The sequence below is a fragment of the Myotis lucifugus genome, unplaced genomic scaffold, assembly GCF_000147115.1.
Source record: "Myotis lucifugus unplaced genomic scaffold, Myoluc2.0 scaffold_502, whole genome shotgun sequence".
NCBI lineage: Eukaryota > Metazoa > Chordata > Mammalia > Chiroptera > Vespertilionidae > Myotis > Myotis lucifugus.
The window spans coordinates 131,634-150,987 of record NW_005871550.1 but is presented as its reverse complement, the minus strand read 5'-3'; the positions used below and the strand labels follow the sequence as shown (position 1 = coordinate 150,987).

Here is a 19,354-nt window from a genome sequence, read left to right as displayed (position 1 = left end):
TAGGGGTGTGTGAGGTGATCTGGGGCAGGATTTGGGGCTTGGAGTCACGTGGATTTTTTAACCTCCCTGCCCCCTTTTTTTTTTACCTCACAATACCACTTCTCCTTTTTTTGCCTTTCTTTCTTTTTGTTCCCGCCTCTGCATCATCCAAGGGCACATTTTTATCACCTTTGCCCACAACCCTCTAGAGTTCCCACTGGTTCTTGATCTTGGCAGTATAGCCAACCCACATGCGGTGTGTTTAAAAAATGCATATGCTTAACGGAATCAAAACCTGGGAATGGGGTGTTTTTTAAACAGTGGAAGTAACACATGAGAATTGTGAAAAGTTTAAATTGTGTAGACATCACTTCCCTTCCATAGAGCTACTCATGTTGAGTTTGTGTGTGTATGTGTAAAATGCATGTGTGTATAATTTTTTTAAAATTAATCCTCATCAATGATATTTTTCCATTGATTTTTAGAGAGCGTGGGAAGGAGGGGGAGGGAGAGAGAGGGAGAGAGAGAGACAGAGAAAGAAACATCTATGTGAGAGAGACACATCGATTGGTTACCTCCCTCACCCACCCCGGACAGGGTGGGAAATGAGTCTGCAACCCAGGTACGTGCCCTTGACCTTGGCCAGAAATCAATTCTAAGACCCTTCGGTTCTTGGGCCGATGCTCTGTTATTGAGCCACACTGGCCAGGGCTAATGTTTAAAATTTAATTCCACCCAAGTGCTACTGCTTTTTCATTTACATATAGCTTTTGCTTTTTCATTTAAAAATGTTTTAGCATTCTCTATCTCCCTCTTTCTCTTCCCCCCTCTCTCTCTCACCTGCTCCCTTTTGTCATGATCGCATAGTATTTCTAAAGGATAAATTCCTAGAAATGAAAATGTCCTGCCAAAGAGTTTTATATTTTGAATTTGCTGGGTGTTGCAAAACGGCCCTACAAAAGTTTGCAGCGATGTATACTTCTACCAACTGCCAATAGGCACATCTATTTTTAAAACTGTGATTCTTAAAAACAGATGATTCTGCTGAGTGGAACCGCTGAAATAGCTGCCTGGTGCCCACTCACCAGCCTGCTGTCTGGCCCCAAGGCCAGTTCAGGTTGGAATACACTTCAGTTCCCATCAGCTCCAGTGGAAACTAAACTAGAAGCAAGAAGCTTCCTCCAGCCATTTCCAGGGAATCACAGAAGAATGGCCTTAGGAAATAGGTCACTTAAAGGAAAATCCCATATTCCCAGCTGCCCCCAAAATGCAATTGCCAACCACTGCTGAGCCTCCATTACTCTGGGTTGGGATAGGTCCTCCGACTCCCGATGCCACTTTGGTGCCACTTATAACAAGGAGCTATACTAACAGGAGCCATTCCCGGCTGGGGGAGCCGGATGGGGAGCGGATGGAAACAGGCTCAGGAAGGGGTGCTTACTGGCACTCTCTCTGTGTAATGTGCTGAGCCAGCTGCTTAGAAGATGAAGTCACTTGCTTTGAACTCAAGCCTTAGTTGCTTTAGTATCTCAGGATAGGTCTGCAGTTGGCTCCTGTGGTCCTTTTGTTCCTGGGAGCATGGCTCTGTTGGTCATGGATGCTCATGGAGTTCTGTCTTTTTTTTTTAAATGCTTTTATTGATTTCAGAGAGGAAGGGAGAGGGAAAGATAGAAACATCAATGATAGAGAATCATTGATCAGCTGTCTCCTGCGTACCTCCTCCTGGGGATTCAAACCCACAACCTGGGCATGTGCCCTGACCGGGAATTGAACCATGACCTTCTGGTTCATAGGTCGATGCTCAACCACTGAGCCACACCAGCTGGGCAATCCTGAATTCTCTCTTCATGCCAACACTGCCCAGACCAAGGGGCCTACACCTACCTGTTCCCCACATCACACACTCAGCCTGGGCTTTCTCCCTCCCTGAGCAAGAGCTTGTGGCCAGGCTGGCAGAGAGCACCCTGCCACACTTCGGAGAACCCTGTGCTTGGTTCTCTCCTATTTCCGATCAATGCTCAGACAAGCATTGCCTAGCTTTGGGTCCAGCTGCAGCAGGGTTGGGCCATAGAGTTTATCATGTAGCACATGCGGTGGAAAGAACTCAGTGGTGGTCAGGCCATCTGAGTTCAAGTCCCAGCTTTGCCAATAACTCTCTGACGTTGGACAAGTCACTTGAGTTCTCCATGCTTCCTTTTACATATCTATTCAGGGTTCAGCCATCTGTTGCCTTCTACATGCCGGTGCTGACATTCTAGGACCCCACATGAGTTCTATTTTAATGCTCCCGGCGGTAGTGTTTCTCTGGGCTCAGATGTGGGTTTTCACAGCACTCGGCACGCAGGGTGCCTGGCACCTTTAAAAATAGGACGGCTGCCACAGACATCGAGGAATAGCATGAGAGGTTCTTGGGAGGCCATTTGCACAGAGATGCTTGGGGACACCGAGTAAGGCTTGGCATCACTAGCTAGAAGGAGCAGATGTCTCCCCACCTTACATCTGGATCTGAAATACAGGCCAACACCCCTGCCGTGGTGGCTGCTGGCGGCTGGCACATCTGGCACCCAGATGGAGATCCCAGCAGAGCCTGGCCCTGGGCGGACCCACACGAGTTGGTCTGTGCAGACTTTGTCCCACGGGAGCCAGGCAGGAAGGAGCTAAACAGGCAGATCACGTGGTGCTGGTCTACCTCCCGCCAAGACCCTGCCCTCCTCTTCTCGACCAAGTTCCCTCATGAGGGACTGGGAGGGTCATCCAACAGGGCCTCACAGTTATGAAGAATGTCCGTGTGGGACATTTGACCTTGTGCTGAGGGACAGAGCTACAATCACCAGAATAAAAGAAACAGACTCCCCCCCCCCCCAAACAGACACTTGAAGCTCATGTCCCATCACTAAAGCCTTCTGTCTGTAGCATGGTACCAATGCGTGTTATAGGCCCTGTAATTATCATGTGACGAGGACAGTCGTATCTCACCATCCTATATAATAAAGAGCTAATATGCTAATTAGACCGAACAGCCGGATGTCCTTCCGGGCGACCTTCCAGAAGAAGCCAGGACTGCGAGGGCTGGCCAAGGCTGCAAGTGGCTGCAAGGACCAAGCCCCCTGCATGAATTTCGTGCATCGGGCCTCTAGTATGTGTATAAAAAAACAAAACAAAACTCTGTTAAACACAAATATAAAATGTTCCCTAATTTTCATAACCTTGTTTTGGTACTTCCTAATTGTTTTTTAACCTAACGGGGAACTTAAAAACACATAAGCAGCCAGGCTTCTGGTAACCTTTTAGACCAAACCTCATCTTTCTGTGTTTTTCTCTTTCACTCCATTAGATTCAAACGGTGACGAAGAAAGTCCTGGAGGCGCCTGAGTCAGAAGAGGAGAGCAATGTCACAACCTCTGTTGTCTCCCTGCTGACCCAGACTGCGACAGAGGCACCAGAGGAAATGAAGGTGGTTATCAAGAAGGGTCTGGAGTTCAAGGACGGCATGAATGTCTTAGGTAGGCAACCTGGTATTCATCTCCCTGGGGAAGGCATCCCTGCCTCAGAGACAATGGCCAGCCTCTCCTGCATCTCAGCAGCCCAGCATCCCTCACTCCCTCCTCAGAAAGCCAGTGACTCTGCTGTCCGCTAGGTGGAGCCGGAGGGTGGTTGGAGGACCACTGGGGCTGAGAGCAGAGGGATTAGGAAGAGGAAGATGGGCAGCCGCAGTACCAGGAGAGGGCATGATGAGTAGAGGTCAGGGATGGGGAAAGACACAGGATAAACAGGCACTGGATACAATCCCTGACTTTCTGCGTGGTGTGGGCAAGTCACTTTCTCTGACTCTCCATTTCATGCAGTTACACATCCAATTCTTTCATTTCTTAAGCATTTTTGTTTGAGTTGCCCTTGTATATCAGTACTGTGCTAGGCATGGGGGTTATCCCACCCTAGCTCTCACAGTCTATAAACAAATGCAGTGCTATCAGGAATATAAAGTGTTGGTGTCAAGAGAAGTTTATCAAAAGGAGACTATCTTGTTTAACTTTCTGGAATTCTAATGAGCCCTTTCCCCTAGCCCGGAGCCTTCTTTGTATTCCATCCTAGAGGTTCTTGGCCTCTGTAGTTGGACAGACTGGGTTTGGGTCCCTTATGGACCACTCACTGGTTGCCTGACCATAGGCAGTTGCCTCGCTTCTCGAGCTTCATTGGTAAAGTGGGGATGGGATGGGCATTTCCCTTGTAGATCATTATGAAGGTTCAATGAGATTGTGCATGTAGAACACAATTGTACATGCCACGGGCTTCATTCATGTGTGCTACTATCATTATTAAAGGTGAGCTGAGGAACCAATTCGATAAGGAAACACCATCCACAGAGGAGAGAGTTCCTAATAATGAATGACTCCAGTCCCATCACTATTAGAATGGTGTCGCCAAGACAAGAAAGAGGGACATTGGCCACAAACTGGGGAAAATGGGGAATCTGGGTGAAGGAAGTATGTTGATCCATGCAAGCAAGACTTCTAAGGATTCGAGGGAGAGTTGTTTAGGGAGAGCTCAGTGGTCCTTCCACTTGGCCATCTAGGAGATTGAATGCCCTCGCCTCTGTAGTAGGCTTGTCAGATAAAATACAGAATGCCCAGTTAAATGTGAATTTCAGATAAACAACAAATATTTTTTTTTTTAGTGAATGGCCCAAATATTACATGGGACATACTGATATTTTTTAAAAAAAATTTTTTTGCCTTGGCCAGTGTGGCTCAGTTGGTTGAATGTTGTCCCATGCACCAGAAGGTCGTTGTATATCCCCAGTCAGGGCACATGCCTAGGTTGCTGACTCAATCCCCAGTAGGGGGCGTGCAGGAGGCAGTGGGTCAATGTTTCTCTCTCTCTCCCTCTCCCTTCCTCTCTCTCTAAAATCAATTAATTTTTTTATGTATTGTTTATCTGAAATTCAAATTTTAACTAGGTAACCTGTTTGTTTATTTTAAATTTGATAACCCTACTCCTGTTTATCCAGAATGGTCTGAAGAGGTGGGGGGAGAAGAGGTGGGATTGTGCAGCTACTGAAAAGCATTCTTTTCCTTTTTTTCTTTCTTTCTTTCTTTTTTTTTTTTTTTTTGGCCTGGCAGGAAGCAGGTTGGGTAAGTGTTGAGTAAGTGGGACTGAGGGTGGTGATAAGCTGACTTGGTTGCCAGGCAATGGAAGATAAACAAACACTGTTGACATCAGTGTGAGAAAAAGGAGGAAGGAGAGAGGAGAGAGTGGAAGAGTCCTCTGAGAAGGAGGGTTTGCAAATGTCCTCAGCATCCACCCCTGAGTAGCTCCTGTCTCCCACTGCCCAGATAGCTGTGACTATGTCAGGACCTTCCCAACTACCCTTGCTTTCCCCAACCCAGTGGTCAACATGGCTCCACAGTTTTCCTGGAGGAAGTTGAAGCCATGAGTAATTCCAGGGCTTTGGAGTGAATCATTCAGGAAACTTTCAAGGTCTTTTCCAGAGTCTCGGTGGATTCTGGGAAGTCACGCAACCTTTGACTACTGGGGAGTTTCAACACAACTCACTACTCTCTCAATCCCAGTGACCAAGTCTGAGAGGGCTCTGTTCAAGTGAAACACCACTGTTCCAGCGTGAGTCCAGTGAGTCAGTGTTTCCAGAGGGAAATAACGAGCTGGACAGGGCTTTCGACTGCCCTTCGAGGCTCTGGGAAGCCAAGGGCCGTTAGGCTGCTGAGAAACTTCCCATTTACAAATCGCAGCTGAAATAACGGTTCTTTCCATGTTTCCAAAGGCGGAGATGGTGAATTTCTTTGTGTTTTGTTTTTGGCTTTGGAAAGTCCCAAGGATCAAGCATTGCAATAAATAAAGATAAAACCCTGGCTCTGGCCTCACACTTTTTAAAAGATTCATTTCTTTCCCAGAAAACCTCCAGAGCACTTCTGGGCTGCACACGAATCCCAACTGCTTAAACGGCCTGTGGGAGAATGCTCCTTTAATCCAGTGCCTTAGGCTGCTCGGCCACTCCACGGCCCACTGATTGCTCCTTTAAACAGCTCTCTCTCATACTCATGGATACGGCCAGTTTCTGCTGACGCTGCAAGGGGAACTTTTTAATTCCAGTTCTTTGGGACTTTGAGATCTTGCTCATTTTCTCTTAAATTTTCCAAATGAGATTAACCAAGTAATAGTAGCTGCTGCTCTCGGCCAGAATGTACAGATTACATGCACCTCACAAACTCCTCTCCATGGGCTCAAGAGAAGGGCTTGAGGATAGCCTGGATTTGATCTCATACATTGCTGCCGAGTTAGGCCACCCTCTCTCTCCTGGATCTAATTCTCATTGAGCCGTTGCCTTCATGGCCAGTAACTCCCTTGTAAGTCACCTTGTCAGTCTTCTTGGCCAAGAGCTGAAAAGGGGAAATACTAAATGTGGAGGATTAACAACCCCGAGTGCAAGGACTGGATTCTTTTTGCTGAAGACAGAGAGGGTCCAGTGAAGGGCAGCTGAGTAATCTGGCTTGATATGTGCTTGGTGTGGGGTGGTAAGTGGATTTGGTGACTAGGGAAAGGGTGAAATCAGAGTTTTAGAGAAAGAATTCCTTTCTAAGGATCAGATGATTGGATTATATTACAATTTCCCTGATATAGCTCAAGACTTTATCAATAACTGGACACCATAGGAAACTGGCTCTCAGAGGGAGGGACTGGAAATTGGGCCTGCCAAACTGGCACAGGTTAGGGGTGGGGAAGAGGGGGAAGAGAGAGGGGAGAGAGGCTGGCCCATACTGCACATCAGAGAGGAAAGTCAGGTGGGCAGCAAGATCCTGTAGCCAAGGGGACAGCAACATTGATTTATAGTCCTTGCAAGTTGTCAGAAATGGAGCCCCAAGAGGAGCAATACTGGGCCAGGAGGGGGATTGGTGGGCACATGGTGATTGGCAATCAGAAATCCAGACAGTCTCCAGGCAGTCATGGGGACGTTTGTTAGCCATGTAGTGCACCCCACCCAGGGTGATCTGAGTGAGAATCCAGGCCAGACAGGCCTTAAAGGAACTAGTGTATAGGGTAGGTTCCTAGCACTAAAAACTCAGGCACAGGGAATGAGGCAAAAACTAACACAGAAATAAGACCCAAGGTTGAGTGTAGGAGTTGGTCCAGGCCTTACTGCAATTTGATGCTAACATTAAGAGACGGGGATGGAGCTCCTCAAATCCTCTGGTGGGGTTGTTAAGATTGACGCCAGACGCTAAAGTGGGGCTGGACTTAGATGTAAGTCAACTGATAGATATCAAGTGAAGGGAAGGGCTGAAGGGCTAAGAAGTAACAATGTCTAAATTCTGTCTTTAAGATCCGGAAAAAAATACAATTTTAAAAATCATTCTTATCATTTTGACCATGAAAAAAAATTATGATGAATTAATAACTAACAGCTTAAACCCAACAAACTAGGTCATTTGGGGTTTCCCAACTGTTTTGGATTTCTCTTTGCTTTCCCTTTGATTTCTCAACATTCCTCTTCCTTCTTACGTTAGACAGTAGCCATAGAAAAGGAATGTTTTGTTTAGGATTTTCCTAGAGTGAAACATATCAGCCATGCATTAATTTGGGATAACACCAAACCAATATAGACATGACCCTAGCAGAGGCTTTATTGGCTAATTGGTCTCTGCTATTCTCATATTGGCTCCAAAGTTTGCATGCTAATCCCCAAGTCCCAACAAACCATTCTTTTTTTCAATTAATCTATGGACTAATAAAATCTGCTTACACATTATGCCGTGAGGAGGAGAAAGTAGAGAGTACTTTTTAATTTGGAATGAAAATGAATTCATTCTCTTTAAGGAGCTAACACTGCGGATAGTTCAACTGGCTCAGGTACAGTGTTGAGGGAAGCCATCATTATTGGGGGAAGGTATGACGCTTTTGACATCTAACTCTTTTGTCTTTTCGTGCCTCATTCACAGGGTGGGTCGCAGGCATGAGCATGTGGCTCCATACATCGGGGATGGTAAAGGACACGCAAGAAGCAACACAGATTTAATAATGTTGTGTCCTTCTGTGCAATGTGATTCACCCAACAGGTCTGATAGGGTTTTTCATTGCTTTCGGCATCGCCATGGGGAAGATGGGCGAGCAGGCCAAGCTGATGGTGGAATTCTTCAGCATCTTGAATGAGATTGTAATGAAGTTAGTGATCATGATCATGTGGTGAGTAGGATTGTTCTTCTTCATTGTGGGGGATAGGGGGTGAGGAGGTCTTGGGGTCCCCAGAAAATATGAGAGCCCTCCCAGCAGGAAAGAGTGGGTTGGGTGTGGACCAAGCAAAGGGCTCTCTGGAAGGACTTTGAGAAAGAGATGCAAATCTTTTTTTAAAAAAATTAGCCCGTGGGCCAAATTCTATCTGCCATTTATTTTGTAGGGCCTGCTAGTTGAGAATGGGTGTTGTGTATTTATTTTGTTTGGGGGGGAAAATCAAGAGTAATAATATTCTATAATGCATGGACATTATATGAATTGACAATCAGTGCCATACAGCCACACCTGCTTATTTGCATATTACCTAGGGTTGCTATTATGCTAAATGGCAGAGCTGAGTAGTTCTGACCAAGACTGGGTAGCCTGAAAAACCTGAAATGTTTACTACTTAGCCCTTTCTATAAAGAGTTTGCTGATCCCTGTCCTGGAAGAGGAAAATAAAAGAGAGAGAGAGAAAGAGAGATAAGCTGGAAAAACCAATCAGTAATACTGAAGCTGAGCAGTATCAGGAAATTAAAATAAGCCCAAGATACCAGGGATATGGCATGACCCACTGCCCCAGTATCCTCATGTCCAAAAGCAGTGCATCTTTGACCCAGTTACTCATGAATCAAATACAAGAAAAAAGAGGCAGTTCTCAGACCAAGCAAGCAAAAGTGAAATCACAGAAGATATATTAGAACTGTAAGTACTCTTGGGAATCTGGCCACTTCTGATTTTACAGAAGAGAAGACAGTGGCCTAAACACACTAAATTTTGATTCTTTAACATCATGATGAGGGTAATAATAAAAGCTATCATTTATTGATTTTCTTTTATCAGCCAAGAGCCAGGATAGGTGCTTAGTACCTGTCAGATGTAATCCCAACAACCCTGCAAAGGTGAATATCATTCCCATTTTACAGAAAAATAAACTGAGGCTCACTGGGGTGAATGGACTTGCCTAAGATTATATAGCTAAGGAGAGCTGGAGTTCATCATATTGCTATAAAAATCCTTGATGGGAAAGTGGGTGGGGGTACTTTCATTTGAATCATCTAAGCGATAACGTCTCCACTTCATTTCATGTGTGTCTGTGGTCTATGTTCTGAAGTTTGGGGTAGCCCAGGAGATCATGAGTGTCCACTCCTTCACCAAGGAAGCCGTGCCATCTTCTGTTGCTGGAACCTTCTAGTGGTCCCGAATCTGACAGATTTTTACATGCATTTGTTTCAGACCTTTATGATGGTCCTGTATGCCGACTAGGAAAAACAAAACAAAACAAAACAAAACATTATTAGACCAAACCACAGGAATTCTGGGTGACGAACTCCCCATATCTTCATGTCCCAGTCCTACTCACCTTCGCCCCCAACCTCCCTCTGGTCCTCTGCCCCTTCTCCGTGATGTTCCATGATATTTTACCTTCTTTCTTCTTCTTTTCTTTGGTCCCTGCTCCCACCTTACAAAGACAAAAATCTATTCTTGATTTTTTTATCTCCACTGACTGGAACACACTGATGTGCCTGTAGTAAGTTCTTATTAAACTTCAGACCTGGGCTAGCTGAAGCCCTGCAGTGGTTCTCAACCTTCTGGCCCTTTAAATACAGTTCCTCATGTTGTGACCCAACCATAAAATTAATTTTGTTGCTACTTCATAACTGTAATGTTGCTACTGTTATGAATTGTAATGTAAATATCTGATATGCAGGATGGTCTTAGGCGACCCCTGTGAAAGGGTTGTTCGACCGCCAAAGGGGTCGCGACCCACAGGTTGAGAACCGCTGCCCCAGGGTCTCAGATCATAAGATGGTCTTTGTGATTTCATGAACCACATTTAATACACCTGGCTTGTTCAGATTATTGTTTTACTGTGTTGTTTTCTATTGTACTGATTCTGCCACTTCTTCGGGCAATATTAGGTTTCTGAATATTTCTTTCGTGTGAAGATTTAAAGTCACACACAATATGATGCTGTAAAAAAATTTTTTAAAGTCTTTTCAATCCATTATGAGCTCACAGAGAATTTAATAAATGGTGTTACATAAAGCAGAATAGAACTCTTGTTTTCTAGACCTTGCAGCAGAGTGAGCATCCTTGCCCTTAAAATGCAGTTCATTCAGATCTCTGTATTATGATGCCAATGATGTGGGTGTTGTATGAAAGCTCCTTCCTTCATCTATTCTATACCAACGTCATTTCCACTGAGCCCTTGAAAGAAAGGGAATCTTCTAGGAAATCAGATGAGTCACGGGATAAAATGCAGCCTTTCTTCTCCCCAGGGATAGAGGGAGGTGTGAATCAAGAAGTTTCCTATTCACTGAAATCAGAACTCCTAAGGATTTAGCATCATATCCCAGGAGATGTAGAGCAATTGTGAGTCAGGAATAAGACCTACGGGATGATTTCTGACAGCTGTTAGTTACCTCATCTAGGCAGTCAGGAGGGTGTTACAAGATATGAGATGCCAATGCTGCACATTTCTTTCATTCTTAAGCTGCCTTGTCAGCAGTTGATAACAAAGAGTGTGAAAAGGTTCTGGATAAAAGAGCCAACCATTCTTTAACTGACTCCCTCAAAGCTTAAACAGAGTTCCTAGTGTATTCTTCTCTATGTGTTAGTAAGAATAGTAATAATAGCAAATTTAACATTGGAGAGATTATTATTATTCTAATAATTATTAAATTATAGCTTAGAGTAATTAACTTCTTGCCATATGCAATTGCACCTATTTATTACTGAGAAGATAATAATTATTATAACCATTATTTTTAAATACCTTTTTATTTATTTTAGAGAGGAAGAGAAAAATTGAACATCCATGATGACAGAATCATGGATCAGCTGCCTCCTGCACACCCCCAACTGGGATCTAGCCCACAATCCGGGCATGTGCCCTGTCCTGGAATTGAACCATGACCTCCTGGTTCATAGGTCAACATTCAACCACTGAGCCATGCCGGCCAAGCTATAATCATTACTAAAACCATACTAAGACTTACCGAATTCCTGAATTAGGCTTACTACTATTCCAAGTACTCTACATGCATTAACTAATTTACTTTTTACAATAATACCTAAGAAAAATAGGTACTTTAGTTAGCCCCATTTTCCAGATGAGAAAACTAAGAGGTTGGCTTGCTCAGTGTTGCACAGCCTAAGTGATAGGAGCTGCATGGAAATAGTACCTAACTCAGCTTCTGTCTGACTTCAAGCTGGATGGAATCCAGGGTCCTCCTCCTACTAGTACTACCAGCTGTGTGACGTTAGGCAAGTTAAACACACTCTAACCCACACCTCCTGATCTGCAAAATGATTGATTATAAAATCCACATCAGAGAATTTCTGTGAGAATTAAGTGAAATTGTGCCCAATAGTTGAGCTTTTTCTCCGTGCTGGCACCTGTCTAAGCACTTCACATGCACTAGTATTTTTATTGTTATATTATGGTTCCCATTACTATCATCAATTCAATCATAACCTTTGTTTCTCTCTGTTATGAATTCTTTAAGAAGCCTGCAAAAATCTCTGATTCTCAGAAAAGAGAGAGAGAGAGTGAGAGACCCTTGATTTTGGTGTGATTTTCATATCCTCATTTTTTGCAAAGTTCTTTAAAATATTTTTTAATCTTAAAAACTTAAACAGAAACGGGAACTTTTTATAATCTCACCATGATAGAAACATAAAGTGAGAAGTGAAATCTTTGCTCACCTTTTCAATTATCCCTCTAAGTTAACCCACCACCATCCATCCATCCATCCATCCATCCATCTGTTCTTTCACTCCACAAATATTTCTTCAATGCCAATAAGAATTTTGGGCACTTCTGATATAATGGTAAATAAGATCGAGAAAGATTCCTACCCTCATGGAGCTTACATTCTATTGAAAGGAGAGAGGGGGGAAAATGAAAGGAAGGAAACAAAAATTCATATAGTAATCACCACTACAAAGTCAATAGTCTGGGAAATAGGATAGAGAGTTATGGGGAGGATGGAAGTAAGGAGTGAACTCTCACAGGTGGTGTCAGGGAGGACTGTCTGGGAAAGTGACTTTTGGTGAAGACTGAGAGAGAAGCAGCTCTATAAGAATCAAGAGGAGAATTTTCCGGGGGAACAAACAGCAAGTGAAGTATTTTTGAGACTCAAAAGGAAGGTCTGGAGTAGTTGGAATGTGGTTGGTAAGGGGGGTGGTAGTGGAAGGTGGTGAAGCTGGAGAGGTGGGCAGCCCACAGGGCCCTACAGGCCACCGTCATGAGTTGAGCTTTTATGCATTTGCCAAAGGCAGTCCCCAGAGGGTTAGCAGCCTGGAGGCTCTATGAACGAATGTCTACTCCATTCTGATGAAAAGTTCTAACCTACATCTGGTAAAACTCAGCAAAAGTCACACCTTGGGGAGCCGGAACACCTCTCCCTAAGTGGGCAAACGAGATTTGTGTTCTTTCCTGAGCCTGAGTACAGACAGTGCCTGTAAGTAATTGGAATGTATCTTTAACTCTTTATTGACCTACTCCTCCAATTCTACGTTCTCTTGAAATCCATTCCAAACTGGCAGGCTGGCATTGCTGTGGGAAATGTGTGGGACAGAACCAGAGTGGCTTTATGGCAAGACTGAGAAAGTTTTTTATTCACTGAATCCCAAATTCCTAAAGATTTAACTCCACTGACCTCCACTCCAAGTGTCTGGCCTAGTATCTGTCCTGTGCCCGAAAGTCCTGAGTGAATTTAGTGGGTTAAGATCCAACAGGCCTTGAATAAACTGAAGCTAAAGTAAATGGTTTCCAAAGGCTAACCAAGCAATATCTGCATTACCTCAGTTGCAGATCAGATTTTATTCTTTGAAACATGGGTTTCCAAGCTCGTCGGAATTACCTTGGGAACTTGTTTAAAATTTTACTGTCCCAAGGCCAGCTCCAGGAAATGCTAACTCAGTAGGTACGTGATGGGCTTGGGGAATCCATGTTGGTACCAGGCACGCCAGGTGATTCTGAAGCAGGTGCCTACGAAGGCACAGAGACACTGACTGAGCTCTGGGTATGTGGAGTGCTGTGAATGAGTTTGTGTTTGCGGACTAGAGAGCAGACCCTAAGGGAGGCATCTTGGTGGGAACCTTAGATGACAAGGACTGAGGGACAAAGTGAGCAGAGGAAAGAATGGATGGTGAAACGGTAAGGAAACGACTCGACAGGCCAGTCCTGGGTGAACTGATGGTTTTGAAAACAGTGCCCGGAGCTGAAGGTACAACCAGCCTAAGGGCTGTGAGCTCTGTAGTCATTTCCTTCTCATTTAAAAACTGGTCCAACAATTACCAGGCATCAGTTGGCTTCAGATCACTCACTGGAGCCCTCAGCTTCTCTATGCATGTTAGTTTATGGCTTTGACTCTTTGCTTTGGCTCAGAAGCTTCTAGTGGTGACCTTGGACCCCAGGCATTTGCCCTTTCTTTTCCATGCGGGTTGTTTTCAATGAGATAATTCATTAATATGGAAACCCAAGAACTGAAAAGCGTCAGATTCTGAGTGGAGGCTTCAGCTACGTGTTTTAAAAACAGGTGCAGGGACGTAATGGCCCTAAAATATGTCATAAAACAGACTCTTTCCTTGTCCTAATTAGTGCTCATTCTAGTTCCCGAGTTCAAGGTGTTGGGTCAACTAGAGCCCTGCTTGCCATATTTATTTCTCCTAACACTATACCTTCTGGCCTTTGAACACATCCCATTTATAGTGGGAACTCCTGTTTCTCCCAGAGAGCTGAGTGCTCCAAGGCAACCTGTTGCCTCTCTAATCCATTTGGCTCTGGTTCAGGCGTGTTCTCCAGGGGACTCCGTAGCTGGTCTTGCTTGGCAAAGAGGCTTGAAAACATTTTCTCTCCAGTCTACAAATTGTCCCCAAGGAGCAGGAAAATTGGATGGCACCCCAAACAGCTTGTATTTGTGTGTGTGTGTGTGTGTGTGTGTGTGTGTGTGTGTGTGTGGTTTTTAAAAGGTACATCTTTAAAAGGTGATGGGTGCTTTGGAAAGAATTAATCTCTTGGTTTATGAAGAAAATGCTTGCTGGCTTTATGGGAAGGTACATTTTGCTCAGTTATTTAAAATCTCAGGGAACAAGGAGCTGGCCCCCGAGTTTCCCCCGCTGATCTGTGAGCTGTTGTGACCACAGGCATGGCAGTAAAATGGCGGGAAAGCCAGGGGTTTAAGGACATGACCCCCGATGCCTGCGGAAGCAGCCCTCACACACGGTCAGCCTCCACCCCAGGGAAAGGAGAAGTGGGGTTACTGGCAGCAGCTCGTCAGGGAGGAGGGCAGGTCCTAACGAATTCATTCAGTTACAAATCGCCTCTTTCAGGAGAAGGTTCCTCTTGAGAAAATATTTTGCTGGTAAAAACATCCACACTTGGGTGACAGAAGCCTGTGAGATGTTTTAGAAAGCCTCAGTAACTCAGACTGGACTCAGTAAGCTGAGTGGGTGATGAGAGGACATAGGTGTATTTAGGGAAACAGAACATAGAAGGATTCCTGTGTAGGCGTCAGAGAAGTAATGGTGCTGGCAGGGATGGGGGACGATGGTTGACTGCATACATGTGCGTGTTCACAATGTAATCCTCCCAGCAACCCCTGGAGGTTGGAGGAGTCTCTCTAAGCCTCGACTGGCACATCTGTAACATGGGAATGAGTCACTAAGCAAGGCCATGCAGCTGGTACGTGGCTGGATGAGCCCCGTGTTTTATGTAATTGTGTATATGATTCTCTTCTACTCCTCGAAGCTTTCCTTTAGCCTGGGAAGGGCTTGCTCCAGGCACAATTACAAAAATAAAAACAAAACAAAACACAAAAAAACCCAACCTCCCGAATCTGGCATAGGTGCTCTCTCCCTCTTTTGGCTCCCTTACTCCGGTTGGGAGCCCCATCCCAGGATTTCATTTTCCTCAGAGACTTGCTCTCATAATTCTTAATAAGACAGCATCGTTTCCACAAACATTTCCTTCAGTCAGACGGTGTTCAAGCAAGTTCAAGCTCCAACAGCCCCAAATTGGGCAAGAAAAAAGGGATGTTGCCAAACATGTGACAAACACACTTGAAATGAGAGGAACATGATTAGCTTACTGAAGAGTGAGGACAACAATAAATTGTTCCCAAGCGCTCTATAAAATAATGATGATGATGATGATGATGATGATGATGATAATAAAATGAGCTTATGTAGGATGCTTTGATACAGGGTGAATTGTCTGCTTATCTACAAAGAACTACGGTTGCTCATTAAAGGGAAGTGCTTTGACTTGGTAGTGGGGGAACCCTAGTCATGCAGGGTTACAAATCTGAGATTCTCCTCTTTCTACTTTCATGGTCTTGGGCCGGCTTCAAGACTTTGTCCAGCCTCAATTTCCTCATTTGCCAAATAGAGATAATGACACCTAGATTTTAGGATTATGGTAAGAATTAAATGAGGCGATGTGTGTGCAGGGCTCTGTTAGAGAGCCAGTGTTATTGTTAGAGTAAGTATGGAAAGGAATACTTTCAGACTTAGAAGTGATAAGCCACATTTCTCTCAAGGTACTGTTTGACTCAGATGATTTTCTTGTTCTGTGTTCCCTCTCTCTCTTTCTCCCTCTTAAATATATTTCCTATCTTCCAAGGTGAAAACAAAGCAAATTTACAAACACCAGTTCGTAATTTGTGAAAACTCTAACGAGCTTTCTGAGAAGCTCAAAATTTGTTCCCAAGTCTCAAGGCAGGAGCTGTGGAAAGACAAGTCAAACAAGATGTAGCCTGTGGTCTCTCAATTTTAAGATTGGTGCTTCCCTAAGAGATGGTAAAGCTTGTCTCTACTATTCCTAAACAATTGCCTGAGCAACAAAGTTTGCTTTTGGATTTTTTGTCAGAGCAGGAGTCACCAAATCCGTGTGCCAGATTTTAGATGATGCATTTAGTCTGAAGTAACATGTAGCATCTACTGAGTCTCATGGCCCTTTGTCAGCAAAACTCTGAACAAATGCAAAGTTTACATCAGGGCGCAGCAACATAGGAAGGCCCAGATGTAAGTTCTGGCTCCCATAATGATTTCTTCGGTGTTTTCTTTTCCTTTTATGTTTTTCAGGTACTCCCCGCTGGGTATTGCCTGTTTAATCTGTGGGAAGATCATTGCCATCAAGGACTTAGAAGTGGTTGCTCGGCAACTGGGGATGTACATGGTCACCGTGATTGTGGGCCTCATCATCCATGGGGGCATCTTTCTCCCCTTGATTTACTTTCTAGTGACCAGAAAAAACCCTTTCACCTTTTTTGCTGGCATTTTCCAAGCTTGGATCACTGCCCTGGGCACCGCTTCCAGGTAGAGAACCCAGAAATCACCTTTCTTTCTCTCTGCTCACTGTTTGACCCTCTTTGCCACTTCCTCATTTTTAAAATCTTCCCCAACCCAAAGTTCAATGAGAACACTTTTCATATCTTATTAAGATATTTTTTTTTGAAAAAGGTGAACACTTTATCTTTTGGACTCCTTCTAGTAACTTCTGAGCTTTCTGATGAACGTTTTTGCTGTTAGGCAACCTGTGTTGGAAACATGACTTCACATGAAATTTACCAAATGAATGCATGCTATCTATATATATAAAAGCCTAAGCAACTGTTAAGACTGGTTGACTGGTCGCTATGATGATGCACTGACCAACAGGGGGCAGATGCCCAATGCAGGAGCTGCCCCCTGGTAGTCAATGCGCTCCACAGTCAACCTCCCATGACCAGCCAACCTCCCATGGCCAGCCAACCTCCTATGGTCCCTACCCCCAGGCTGGCCTGCCCCCAGCGGCCCTGATAACCAACCAGGCTGAGGGACCCCACCCATGCATGAATTCGTGCACCGGGCCTCTAGTTAATCTATAATGCCTAACCTGCCACATGTAGCATTTAGTTATTAGTTTTAAATGTTCTTCAAAAGGGTATAACAGGGTGTTGTTCTATTCAAGAAATTCTGCTACCTGTGATTTGAAAAAAATGCTATCACAAAATATCAGTCTATTGGAGTAATTTTTTTTCAAAAATGGGAGAACAAGCTTTTAGAGGATAAAGGGTATGCTGGGTGAGAGTTTTCAAACAAACCAGAAGTCAGTCCAGTCTTTGACCTCTGTGTGAACCTTTAATGGACCTTTCTGCCACATTGATTTTGAGAAAATTGGGCTTGACATTGACTCGACATTCTTCTTCACTACCTAGTTCAACCACCTCAGAAGCCAATGAGGGCCCAAAGATACTCAGAGAAAATAATTTTTTTATATCATCTTGGACTGAATTTAACCAAAACAAACAAACAAGCACAGATACATAAGACATGCCTGGTAATTTATTCTTTCAGTCTGCAGGAGTTGTTTGTATTTCCTTGGGTCACAAGCTAAGACTGAGGTCATAAAGCAGGTGGCAGGGTGGCCCAGCATTATCTCTGCAGCCATGTTGGCAGGCCCTTGTTGCAGATCCCGTGACCCCGCGCTGCCAGTGAGGTGGCGGCTCCGTGACACAGGGAGACTGAGCAGGCAGCCAGGTTTTCCTTAAGTGACCTAACAGGCACATCGTGGTGACTGTCTGGGAAGCCAAAGTATATTTCCATGTTGCAAATCAGTGAGGATTCAGGACTAGCAGCATGTGGGGTTTCAGGAAAATCTGAAATCTACACAATTCTGGGCTCTAGGTTCTGCATTGTTTTCTAAGGTGAAAGGAAACATTTCAGAATTTTCTTTTTCTTTTTGGGGGCCTCTACATTTCCTATGGCAATATATCTCTATCCATAAAGATCCTCTCTCTTTGGAGAAAAAGTAAATATTTTTTTTCTCCTCCAAACACAAAAACAATTATGTTGAGTTTTAGTTTTGCTTTCTGGTTTATGAGCAAGGTATGTGCTCCTTGTGAAAAGTTCAGACAGTGAGTAAATTTTTGAAGAAGACAATGAATATCACTGAAAGGTTTAAGTGGTAGTGCGCAGGCAGGCTAAATAGCCATCTCAGATGGTGAATAAAGAAAAATTAAATTTATTTAAGGAAAAGGGGATAGGGGAATAGGGCTATCCAAAGGGTGTAGGGTTCATGACCGCAGCAAAAATCTACTTAGGACAGTGAAACAAGGAAGGGCATAGGAGAAGTAACAGCAGAGCCTGGGCTGGGCTGCTTTAACTCACTGAGAAGTCAGAGGAAAGGGGGCCTTGGAGACAGGCTCAAGGGGCTAACCCAGGACAAGCTGCCACTGCCCATTGCTCCCATGGTTGCAAGTCTCATGGGGTCCCTTAGAGGTTGGGGGATACGTGCATGTCGGGGAAGGAGAAGGGAGGAGGGAATGGCATGGGCATGCTCCTTGGAGGGAGAGCGCAAACTAGGTCCTTTATCCTGAGCATATTTATGTCTTTCTTGTAGGTGGGAATCTTAGGGGAGGTCTCAGGGGAGTGGCTTACTAGAATATTCATCAGCTTTCCAGGTGTGCCTTTTCAGGGTCCAGGTCTCCCCTGGTTGGTCAGTGTCAGGGCAGGGGGTCATAAGTCAATGTAGCTGGTCCTGAGGCAGCCACAGTGTCACCCGTCTAGATGGACCTGGAGCTGAAATACAACTGAGGCCTAGATGTTATCTTTAGGGAGGAAAAGGTCAAGGGTTCTAAACCGCCTGGCCAGTGATATGCTAGGGGAGCATAGGTTACTCTGGAGGCTAGGTTCTTATTTTCCCAGTTTTGCCCCTTGGTAGGCATCCAGGCTTTCTGCCCTGGTGAGTTTCTGTCCCTGGAGCATTGTCCTTGCTCCACTCATGTCTGTCTAACCATCACCAGTGATCCACCACCCAGTGATCTTTGGTGGTAGGTAACATTTAGTTAATCTTTACAGTTTCATAGCTTTCCAGTTCTTACTATACATAGATATGTAGACTGCTATTTTCACTGGTCAACACATCATAAAAATTACACCTATCATATAATATAGATCTCTCCACTATTTAAAAAACTGCATAACAGTACTCTGTATGTACCACACTACAACCCCCATCACACCCCTTGATGTACATTTAAGGCATGTCTATTAAGCTGGACTGTGACAAGCATCCTTGTAACTGTATCCCCTTGTAACTGACCCTCTCAGGATAAATTTCTAGAACTTGAATATCTGAGTGCAATGGTCAGCACGTTGG

The 19,354-nt window shown here is 44.4% G+C and overlaps 1 protein-coding gene across 1 annotated transcript in view; it reads left to right on the top strand.

Moving 5' to 3' along the window:
• SLC1A2 (solute carrier family 1 member 2) overlaps positions 1–19,354 on the top strand; it is a 97,444-nt gene that overhangs the window by 56,439 nt on the left and 21,651 nt on the right. The window contains exons 6-8 of the mRNA XM_023744970.1: positions 3,314–3,482; positions 8,049–8,175; positions 16,297–16,530. Of these exons, the coding sequence (XP_023600738.1) occupies positions 3,314–3,482; positions 8,049–8,175; positions 16,297–16,530 (530 nt within the window). The remainder of the gene's footprint in view (positions 1–3,313; positions 3,483–8,048; positions 8,176–16,296; positions 16,531–19,354) is intronic.